The 12,233-nt window shown below is 42.5% G+C and overlaps 1 protein-coding gene across 5 annotated transcripts in view; it reads right to left on the bottom strand.

Annotated features, from left to right (window-relative positions):
- FAM13A (family with sequence similarity 13 member A) overlaps nt 1-12,233 on the bottom strand; it is a 105,919-nt gene that overhangs the window by 29,221 nt on the left and 64,465 nt on the right. For all 5 annotated transcript variants that reach the window (XM_081812160.1, XM_081812162.1, XM_031023849.2 and 2 more), the window contains one exon: nt 5,531-5,678. In XM_081812160.1, coding sequence (XP_081668286.1) covers nt 5,531-5,678 — 148 coding nt within the window. The remainder of the gene's footprint in view (nt 1-5,530; nt 5,679-12,233) is intronic.

Below are 12,233 nucleotides of genomic sequence, written 5' to 3'. Positions count from 1 at the left end.
AATATTCTTCTGTTTTAGTTTGTAATGATCTAAAAATACAAGGCCTACTCATGTTTTGATAGTTGACACTTAGCTAGATAAAGAAGAAAGAACCAAAAAAGAACAGTGTAGTACAGGACAGGATGCAAATTGCATTGCCTGCCTAGAGATTCAGTTTTGAGGATGTATTCATTGACCACTCCCAGTGCCTAGTCTGAGAAATAGTTTATATTTTAATCAGTAATTTTAGAGCAATGAAATGGACAAAGATATTCCAAGAAAAGTATTCAAAGGGAAAACAGAAAAGATTTGAGGCTTCGAATTAGATTTTCATCTTAAAGCACCGCATAAAAGAAATGTGTTTTTATATCCAGACCAGAATTCCTTAAGTTCCGTGATTTTAGTCACGTGTCTTATCACAAAGAACTCTGGACATAAATATGGCATGTCTCTCTATGAAAAATTAATCCATCAGGACAGCTGACATCACAGCAGGTCAGAAGTCACAGAGATAAGAGCTGTACTCATCCTAAGTAATCGAAAAGAATAGACCCTGGGGGAGTTCCAATTGAGACAGTACAGTACACACGGAAATAAAGGAAATTCACTGAAGGAAGAAGAAACATGGTCTGAGTAATATTAATGTGGTCATTGCGATATAGCTACTCTCTGCTTAGCCAGTTGGATCCATCTGCTATACCAAAGAAAACTGGCTACTAAGATGATTTATTGAAGAAATCTGCCAGAATTAAGGGAGCTGATGTTTTCCACTTCTCATTTCCAACTACATGCTATTTAGCATCATTACTTCCTGGCACGATGTCATACCGTCTTTCAAGGTGGCTCCTCGGTGGTGCGAGGAGGTATGTACACATCCCAGACACTGGAAGATGCAAACCCCACCCGGGAGGGAAATCCTATTACAGAAATTTCCTTAGTGTTCCAAAACGTAACCTTAGAACAATAGTAGTCCTATTAAATTGTTCAAATAATCTTGCAAACTCTCAGACTTAGAAGGAACCTTAGTAGTCAGCTTTGTCAATCCCAGGTTAACCCTTACATTTCATATATCTGCTTTGTCTCTATTTGCAAATGTAGTAAGTAGGCCCTTAATTGCTCCATTTAAGTCATTAATAAAATGTGTGGAACAGGCTGGAGCTGAGGACTTTACTAATGAGAATACCCCCATTTGTGTCAACTTTGATCTGTGTATCTGCATGCTTGATCAGTTACTAATTCACTCTGCTACCTGACTGCCTGCTATTCCTTCCACATCTGACAGGGCACTGGAATCCCTGTTAAAGGCCCAGCTGAGGTCTTTTCAAATGCGACATTTCCTAACCCAGAGTCACACACACAAACACACACATGCAAGGACGCTGGTTTGGTAAGATCTGTCCTTGGTCAGCAGTGGAGGACCCAGCAATTACGGACTCCTTCTCTGTGTTCAGAGCCACCCACTGTCATTAGGTAGAACCAGGCTCTGGTTTCAAAGAAGTCCAACTTAGGCTGGTTTTTCCTGAAACTATACTTGGAAGCATTTATGGAAGACAGTAATAACATCAACTAACACTCAGGTAGTGCCTGTTAGGTGCCTGTACTGTGTCAAGCACTTTGCAAATACTAGCTCACTTAATCCTTGCAACAAACTTACTAAGTGAATACTACAATATCTGTTCACTCATTATTATCTTTTGTTATGCCTATTTATTTTTATCTTTTAAAAAAAAACATTTATTGGGACGCCTGGGTGGCTCAGTCGTTAAGCGTCTGCCTTCGGCTCAGGTCATGATCCCGGGGTCCTGGGATCGAGCCCCGCATCGGGCTCCCTGCTCAGTGAGGAGCCTGCTTCTCCCTCTCCCTCTGCTGCTCCCCCTGCTTGTGCTCTCTCTCTCTGACAAATAAATAAAAATCTTAAAAAAAGAAACACATTTATTTATTTGAGAGAGAGAGAGACAGAGCATGAACAGGGGGGAGGAGGCAGAGGGAGAGGGAGAAGCAGACTCCGTGCTGAGCAGGGAGCCTGATGTGGGACTCATCCCAGGACCCTGAGATCATGACCTGAGCTGAAGACTTAACTGACTGAGCCACCCAGGTGCCCCTGTTATGCCTATTTAAAGATGGAGAAACTGAGGCCAAAACTGTAACACATTTACTAACTTGTCCACAAAGCTGCTAAAGCTGCCTGGTCTTAGCCATTATGGCCCACTGCCTGCCAGGATACATAACTGGCATTGCTGAGAAAGAGGCATCAGAGAGGAAGTCAGGAGATTTTGTTATCTTGAATCATCATTTTGCTTCTTTTGGCCTCAGCTTTCTTATCTATATAATGGCAGTGTCCAGTCAAAAGGTCTTTACGATCCCTTGCTTCTTCATCATTCTTTTAGAGAATTTCCAAAGTTATTTTGGACAAGTAGTAAGTAATAAATAAGAAATACAAAGTATTTTATGTCCTTTAAAAATGTTCTTTTAAGCTTAACTTCACCAGGACAATGTTAATAGAATAGCTGAGTATTTAAACCTCAAACCTTTAAACTTCCACAAATGGTAGCCCTAAATCAACATGAATTGGCTGATTAGGAACATTCTGATTATGAAATTCTGAAAGGCTTTACATAACAAATAATAGTACATTTGATTTGTGTACTCATTTAATTTTGGAGAGTGGAAGTAATAAAATGAAAATATGATGTGGATAGGTAAAAAAATGTGCCCTAATACATAGCTACATACAGAGTGAGAGAAAAAAAGGAAAAAGCATGTATTATGTATCTGCCAACAAGCATGATTAGACTCTGATCCTGTATTCACTTTGAGAGGGTTCCACTCTAATTATTAGGTTCATTTCCTTTTTTGTTGCCCTGATACAACATGCCCCAGAAGCCTGAGAACGCCAGTGCCATATGGGAGCTTCCACGGCTGAGGCTAGCGCCAGCAGGCTGCTCATTGAGTACCGTCTCACCTGACATTCTACACTTCTGTAATGAGAAAGAGAGTGTGACCTAAGGTGTGGGGACAGGGAACAGACCTGTAAACCAAAAAGAGGGGGTTACACTACATGGTGGCTCTGAGACTGGTAATGGAGACTTACAGGTGGATTCTGGCTCAGAAGGTTTGATTAACTATTACTTCCATTTATATATTTTGTTGCCCTGGTTTCACTTTCACAGTTTAAATTAGTGCAAAGTGGATTCTTTACTGCAAAGCTACCATTTTCTGTGTTTCTTAGTGAAGCTATAAAAAAAAGGTAATATTTTAGTGATTGGACTTATGGCTCTCATCTCATCTATCCTTTATGCAACAGTTCCTTTATTTTGATTATACTTACTGTTATAATGTAAGGTGAAAATTTAAAATAAATATATGATAAAAAATGGCCACTGAGGGTGCCTGGGTGGCTCAGTTGGTTAGGCGACTGCCTTCGGCTCAGGTCATGATCCTGGAGTCCTGGGATCGAGTCCCACATCGGGCTCCCTGCTCAGCAGGGAGTCTGCTTCTCCCTCTGACCCTCCCCTCTCTCATGCTCTCTCTCTCTATCTCATTCTCTCTCTCAAATAAATAAATAAAAAATCTTAAAAAAAAAAAAAAGTGGCCACTGAAAGCAGTAACCAAATGATCAAAATGGCCTTGAAATGAATCCATGTAGATTTTTAAGATGCGCAAGTTCAGGAAGTAATGCAGTAATTGGCAAAAGTTAACACAAGTCCTTTCATAAATTACATAGATAACGTAATAAGCATTTCCAAGCCTATTGCATTCCCCCCCCATAAGCTTTTTAAAATTCCATCTTGTTTCCCAATATAACATAAAATGTTGGTTCCTTCATATTATTATTATTATTATATTTAGAAGAGAGTTCTTTACATTAAGTAATAAAACAGTTTTAAGGAAAGTTAGCTTCCAACCACACTGGAGGGAAATTTCATACTGCCCTCTTAACATATGCTGGAAGAGATCACAAATTTATGACTGACCAAGATAAAAATCACCAAACGGAGTCCATTTCAGGGGGGGATTAGATGAATCTCCCTGCCCCCTTTACTGAATATACCAAGATAACGTGGCTAATTTGAATTCTGTCCAAAAATCCTAGTTTTTGTCTAGAGTTCTGTGTGGAGACCGTATTACTGAAACCCAAATACAGCACTTGTTTTAGCTACTGCTTTTTTCTTTTATTTGGATAACAGTGGCTACTATGGGACTTATTTTTTTGCGGGGGGAGGGGTGTTGTTTTCAGTGAATTTAAAACATACCTGAATATTCCAAAGTCCACAAAACAAAAGAAGAACAATAAAACACTACCCAGGAATGTATCACTGAAATTAAAAACAAAACAAAGCAAAACACCCTGCAATTTTTTCTAGTGACCGTATCATGAGCTGGGAAAGTCTGAGAAAATCTCCGACCCAACTGCCTAATTACACGGGAAAGGGCTAGAACATGTTTCTTGGATTGCAAAGTGGGAGAACTAGAATAAAAAAACAGTTTGTTTTCGCGTCACCAAGCCCTGGACGCAAGGAGCATAAAGGGATTGCTATTTTTCACCTTGTGGTCTCTTGAGACGGTCTTTTGCTCCTTCATCTAAACTCATTATCACAACGAGTACTGTTTGGTTTAAAAGGGGTGGGGGAGAAGACCAGGAAATCCAGGTGCTTCGGAAAAGGACTGATGTCTTGTAGCTGTGATTCTCTCTGTCACTGTGTTAAGTCGTGCTGTTGTTCTGAAACCAGGCACACGATTTCTCCCTCTTTGTAGCCTCCAAACACACCCAGCACACACAGGCAGCTGGGCATGCATTTCGGATACACACTGAGATAGGTCTGGATGCAGACACAGGGATCAGGGAGGAAGAGCAGCCTGATGACACCGTAGCAAGCACCTTCCTGAAATGCAGTTTTGACAAGATGAGGACACCCTCTTCTTCCTCACAAGTACATGCCTAATGTTTTGCCAAAAATCTCTAGAAAAACCAACCTTAAACACTGTATTATTACAGGCTTTCCCTCGGAAGCACTTTTTATTCAGTGTTCTCTCTGAGGAGCAAATCCCTTATGCTGGCTAACCTGGCTTTTAAAAAATTCTATCCATTAAAAACAAAGAAGCAAAGCAAACCGAAACATCTTTCTTGAAAAAATGGGAAGGAGATTTCATGAAGGAGGTAGCTGGTTGGCACGTAGCAGCGGGAAGAGCAGCTACACCCAGATGAGGTCCTAAGCGTGTACGGCTTGCTCAGTACTCTGCTCGGTACTACTAGAGGGGAAACACACACACACTCGTATCAGCACTCCTGGTGATTTTAAGAAATAAAGAAGGCTGCAAGGTGACGCTACGAGAGAGGGCAAGCACATTTTCTTTCTTAGATTGCAATTACTCCTGGCAACATTTAATGTGACACATTCCTATGCCAGGGAAAGGATTTGCAGTCATTTAGAAATGCAGTTACTCCTACACCCATCGCTTTCATACATCCATGTGGTGACGTGCCTCTCATTTAGGCTACTTTATATATGCTTTTCTGATATTAAATCATCCAAATAGCAGAGGATCTTACCTTCCCAGCTCTTCTCATCACACAATGCAGTCAGGTCGAGCTCAGGCACTTCGGAGACAAAGCTCTCCTGCTGGTCATCGGCATCTTGAGTCCTCTGCAGTTTGGTGTCAGGTACGCTGGGATGCTCCTGAATCTTCATTGTGGGGCTCTGTAATAACAGCACAACGTCTCCAAATATCTGCTGCTCACCAAAACCCACAAACGTCTGCAGCAATTCCTCTTCTTCTGGATGAAACCTCCCAAGCTGTGGCGGTGGATGCACCCAGCCCAGAAATCAAAATCATAGCTTGATGCCCCCTGGATCCTAGCTGGCCACTTGCATGCAAAAAGCAACCGTCCATCTGTGCTCTTTAACTTTTCTTCTGTGAGAAAGACAAGAGGATTTCCACGAGCTGCTGCTCTGGGTAACTGCAGGTAGCTGACAGTCTTGATGGTTACTGACTGGGGCCGGGAAGGAGGGGAAGGAGTTTGTGTTTCCTTAAAGGAGTAGGGCTCTGCAGACCGTAAACAACAACAAAAATCCTGCTACTGCTGTTGCTAAGGCTGGGGAAGCAACACGGTGTCTCCTGCGTGCAGACTTCTTTGCCCCTTAGGGGAACAGTCCTGCAAGGCCGGGAACAGAGGCTGTGTGCACGAATGCTCTCCTGCTGGCCCCAGCAGGCTTAGATCAATTAAGCGGGGCTAGCTGCACAGTCCCAGATTTCCTGTGGTTGTTTTCGCCCCAAGTGTGGGGAGGACAGACTATTTATGGAGGAGCGCTGGGCATTAAAGCATTGTTGCGCAAATTCAAACAGCACAGGGGTTTGGCGGCTCATCTGGGCTAGCAGTAAGGAATACGGACTCTGGAAATGAGCCAAAATTACACAGGCAGCAGGACTTTTTTTTTCTTTTTTTAAAGTAAAAAAACCAAGAACTGGCAAGTCAGCAATGCATAATTTATATCTTACAAATATCCAACTGTCACTTGTTTTCCTACAAGTCATCTAGTCTGAATATTAAATACTCAGCTACACTTGGTTTTGCTCGTTGGGGGCACCTACATCCAGGCTGAGATATCTGGGGGATGGGAAAACCCTCTCCCAAAGGCTGCTATTTTAACTAAGTGATTTTATGTGAACAAAATTTGCATTGAAATTCATTCTTTTTTTCCTTGCTCTTTTAGCATCTTGTAAACCCAACCACTGTCACTTTCCCTTCTCTCCTAAGATTATAAACACAAGTGTTTACTCACAAATATTCTTCTCAAGTAGCACAGATCTGTACAAAAGATTTTCTTGGAGAATAACTGGAAATTTATTTTAGCAAATATGATAAAAGAAAAAACCCCAAACATCTGAAAGTCATAAATGATTCCATTAATGCATAAGAAATGCTCTTCTGCTTAAAATAAGCACTATTAAGACTTCAGCTACTTTTAATAGCTATTCAACCCACTTTGATATCACCAGGGAATAGACGGGGCTTTTACTATTATATTTCCACAAAATGATGCGCAAGGACCGCTATTTTCTTCACCACATTGGGAATACAGTTCATGATGAGCTACCAAAGTCAGATGAAAACGCCAGGTAAAACTGGGGCTTTAAGATACTTTCAAAATACTGCTTGTCTGTTGGGGGAAAAAATCGAGTATGCATTTATGCCATAAAAGTTATTTGTTCCTTGAGCTGAATCTTAAGTAGACCAGGGCTGAATGACCAAATCTGGCATTCAGCTTATTAAGAGCTACAGGGTCAGTCACCAACCGTGTGTGTGTGTGTGTGTGTGTGTGCGCGCGCACGCGTCTGTGTCTTAGAACCTGCATACCGCAAATACACATTTTCTCAAAAGATTTCTAACACTTGTTCCACTTAGAGACATACAAAAAGGAAGGCTATAAGAAATATGATTCCATACTGTAAGCCCAGCATGTTGTCCCTGAGGAGTGTTTTTTGGCCCCTGACACTGCACTGCAGTGGGACGGACAGGGATCTTTCTAACAAGCAGACCTGCGTGGCTGATATTCACTGCGCTTGGTGCTCGGGCTGAGCTGCTTTACTTCTCTGAGCCTCCATTTCTTAATCTGTGAAACGGCATGAGCAATTCCAATCTAGCAAGGTTTCTTTGAAGATCTGGGAAAAGGTATGCAAGGCCATTAGCACAGTGCCTGGAGCATAAGATACACACAGGTGAGGCCCTCAGTCTTTTCATCACCTAGGCACCATAAGATGAGGAAAACACTGCCACATCTCAAAATACCAGGGAGAGGTGTTGGAGACGAGCCATGTTCAACAGCAACTCAAGGTGAACCGTGCTACCTCGAAGAGGGGAGTTCCAGATGCATGATGAACAAACAGACACACTCGGGGTCCCAACATGAGTCAGCAACAGCGATTTTGTTTTGGGGACAGTGTGGGTGAGAGGGGTTAGGAGGAGGAGCAGATGCAGAGGCAGGCACCCTGGGGTTTGCTGGTCATAGCAGGGGAGGACAAGATGGAGGGATGGCAGGTGATAAGGGCATCGGATGAGCGGACGCTGGACTGAGAAAGGCTTGTATGCTCGGCTAAGTTTGGATTTTAGCCTGTAGTTGATAATGGAAAGCCACGGAAGGATTTTAGAAGCAGAGTAACAATGGTGAAATGTGTTTTCCAGGCTGAGGCCTTGCAGATGGGAGTGAATGCTGGTGGGAAGACCTACAGGCCTAAGCACTGGGTTCTGTAGGCAGCCTGAGTCCCTTCCCAACGCCAGACACTGGCTTTGCTTCCTGCCACGCCTGTGTCCCCTCAGGGCACTCGGAGTCCTGTGGCGCTTGACACGACACATGTGAAAAGCTAAAACACACACAAATGTAAAAATGTGCACTTTTTATGATTGTTCCATCTGTATTAGCACCCATTTCAAAGGAAATTGAGATTATAATTTTTTTTTCTGCATCTGAATTAGTATCCATTTTAAAGAAAACTAAAATTAGAAAATTAATTTTTCCCCTCCAAAATACACAGATTTCTTCATTCCTTCTCTGACATGGTTTGGTGCACCCCCTCTGTGCTGGGCATTGTGAGCCATGCAAGCTCCCTACACTGAGAGAGCTGATATTTTGTGGAAGAGGTTCAGGAATGCTCAGTGGGGTTCTGAGGACAGTTGACTTGGGCGCAATACAACAACAGACCATCTTGTGGATTAGTTAGCTGCCCTTCACAGTGTTCAGATGAAGTCTGGGAGTCGGGCATGTGGGAGAGGGAGAGATTACAGCCCTGGGTAGGAGGCTGGAATAGACAACCCCTAAGATTCTATTATTCTAACGAAGAGAATCAGGTCAAAAGTTTATTAGTTTATTCATATGTGTATATATATATATATATATATATCACATGGTGTATATATATATATATATCACATGATATAACAGGGCCACTGTGTGCTAGAGATACGAAGATAATATTTACTCATTTATTCAACTAATAATTTTTGCATACCTACTACATGCTAGACAGTTTTCTAACACTGGAGATACTTCAGAAGACAAAATAAAGTCTGTCCTAATGAATCTTACAGGAAGTGACAGTAAACAAAGAAGAAATGTCAGATAGTGACATGAACTATGGAGAAAAATAAAGCAGAGTAAGAGAGATGATGGAGGTGGGGACCATGGTCTGCTATTTTCTATCTGGTGGTCAGGAAAGCCCTTTCTTATGAGGTGACATGTAAGCAGAGATATGAAAGAAATGTGGGAGTGAGCCATCAATGGGAAGAGCATTCCAGGAAGAAGGACAGCAAATGCAAAGGCCCTGAGGCATGGTCACTGTGTAGAGATCACTGTATGTGCAGTCACCATGTAAGGGTGTTTAGGATGTGCCACATATAACGGGGTATCACTCACACTGTAGACCTATGTTCACCCGCATACGCTTCTGGACTTTCTGGCTGATTTCCTACACAGCAGGGGAAGGGTCTCTGCTGCATCAACCACACCAGCTTGCATAGCACGGACACGTTGGCCCAGCACTCGCCAGCGCATCCACATGCTCGGCTCTGTCCTGCTGTGCTGTGATCAGTCCCTGCGGTTACTGCTCTTTTACCTGCCTGATGCCCCTGGAGGCCTGGTTCCCAATTTCCGGCCTCACGGGTCTAACCGGAACCCGCCGCGGCTGCCGCGCTGGGGGATGCAGCGTGGGCTGCTGGTGTGGGCCCGGGGCTTATGTGCATATGGGCGCTAGGGCTGCCGCTCTGTGGCCACCCACGCTGAAGCTGTTCAGGCTCTGCAGCAGTTCACCGGCATCAAATCTACTCTTCCCTCAAAGACTCGTCAGCCTAGACTGGGTGGGGTCCCTCTCCAGATTGTTCCCCACTCTCTCCTCGTGCTTGTCCTATAGCATTGCCCTGGTCTACTTGCTTGTCCGCTGCTTCTCTTAGGTCGTTCATGTTCAAATGTCAAGGACATTCTCAAATACCAAAATATTTCCGGTTTCAACTTTTGTTGTTTACACATCTTATGTCTTCAGTTAAATCATAGAGTAAATGAATTACAGCGGTCCTCCTTATCTGGGGGGATACATTCCAAGACACCCAGTAGATGCCTAAAATCGAGGATAGTGCTGAACCCTACAGACACTCTGCTTTTTCCTATATATACACACCTGTGATAAAGTTTAATTGATACATTAGGCACAGTAAGATGAACAATAACTACTAATAAATAGAACAATTATAATATACTGTAATAGAAGTTATGTGAATGTGGTCTCTCTCTCAAAACATCTTTACTCTGCGCGCCTTTCTTCTTGTGATGGTGTGAGATGGTAAAACGCCTACGTGATGAGATGAAGGGAGGAGAATGATGTAGGCGCTGTGACGCAGCATTGGGCTACTAGTGACCTTCGGATGGTATGTCAGAAGGACAATCATCTGCTTCTGGACCAGGGCTGACCAGGGGTAACTGAGACCACAGAAAGTGAAACCACAGATAATGGAGGACTACTGCAATTTCACAATTTTCAATTCAGGGATCCTTGTGCTGCAAGGTCACACACTAAACCCCTGTCAAAAATGATGTACCATACAAAAACACACTACATCTTCATGGCTCTTAGGAGAGACAAATATGGTATGGCAGATAGGGGATGGGCAGAGATCTGAGTTTCAGTACCAGATGCCCGGATGCAAGATCTTGAATGAAAACCTCTCTGTACTTTGGCTTCCTTTTTTTAAAGCTTTGTTTTTTCTGTCACACAAGTGTAAGACTTCATAGAGTTGTTATGAAGATTAAATGAAAAACATGTATAAAAATGGCTAGCCCATAGTAACTGAGAAAACAACGCTATTTCCAATTATTTACTACCTCCCTTTCACATTCATTCATCTGCAAGTGTTTACTGAACACATACTATGTCCTAGGCAGTGGGATTACAGGAATTAACGAGGTATGGAATTTAGTGTGGAAGGAAGACACTGAACGTATAAGTGCCCATGTCACACATGTTATAACAGAAAAAAACAGGCCGCTAGGGAGCCAGTACTCAGAGAGCTCACCTTGCCTGGGGCTTCAGGTGATAGCCCATGTTCAGGTCAAGGAACCGCTAAGTAGGGGCGCCTGGGTGCCTCAGTCGTTAAGCATCTGCCTTCGGCTCAGGTCGTGATCCTAGGGTCCTGGGATCGAGCCCTGCATCGGGCTCCCTGCTTGGCGGGAAGCCTGTTTCTCCCTCTCCCACTCCCCCTGCCTGTGTTCCATCTCTCGCTGTCTCTCTCTGTCAAATAAATAAAAATCTTTAAAAAAAAAAAAAAAAAGGAACCGCTAACTATTAGTCTACTCACCTGATCTTTGTCAAGACTTGCCTCTGTCTAACTGGACCTGGCTTTTCCAATCCTCAGACTTCACTGATCTTGCTCCTCCCCTGACTTCAAATAGGTGGTGAATTTTTGTTCCGTCCCTTCTCCCTCCCTGCACAGGATATAAATGAATAGCCTAAGAGCTTACCAGAGCCAGGAGCGATGAGATCAGAGAGTGTACTGTGTAATGCAGTTTGCACAGGAAGGAACCACACAGCGTTAATACAAGAACCACATGGAACCATAAACATTTACTGTTTGGCCTGACAATAAAGGAAAGTGGACATAACAGAGTTCCAAAATTCATGTGAATTGCAAAGCTTCCGTAGCCTTTAGAGACTGGATGAAATGGGAAGTGAATCTAAACAAATAGAGCTTTTAAATTATTCTGGTTCTAACATTAAAACCAGTAACAAAATCCTAACGCTTCCATGGAATACAGTGAAGTTGAAATAACACAGTGATTCATTTCATAAGTACTTGTTGACAGGATATTTCAGAACTTATCTCAAACCTGCTCAGGGCACATAAAAGCCTACACTTAAGATGTTTGATAATTAATATTAATGCTCAGTCTTGATTGGAAAGCCTTGTCTTCGCTCTTTCTCTCTCTCCCTTCTTTTACTTTTGTTTTGAAGGAGGATAAAAAAGGGAAATGGTCTTTTGTTTATTATGAATGTCTTACTTGTTATCAAAGGTATGCTTCTAAGCTCTTCTTTTTTTTTTTAAGCTCTTCTAAGTAGTAGGCTTAGAAAGCATAATGTAAAAATATTGCAAAAGAATTTAACACCTCATTAACCTTATACTTCTGACATAAAATGACCTCGCCCAAATAAGGTAATACCCTTCTAAGCACTCAATAATTCTTACAGGTTTTGCTTTCTTTTTTTTTTTTTTT

This window comes from Leptonychotes weddellii, chromosome 2 (assembly GCF_054177405.1).
Source record: "Leptonychotes weddellii isolate Sample4059 chromosome 2, ASM5417740v2, whole genome shotgun sequence".
NCBI classification, from domain to species: Eukaryota; Metazoa; Chordata; class Mammalia; order Carnivora; family Phocidae; genus Leptonychotes; species Leptonychotes weddellii.
This window is presented reverse-complemented; position numbering and strand designations above follow the sequence as displayed.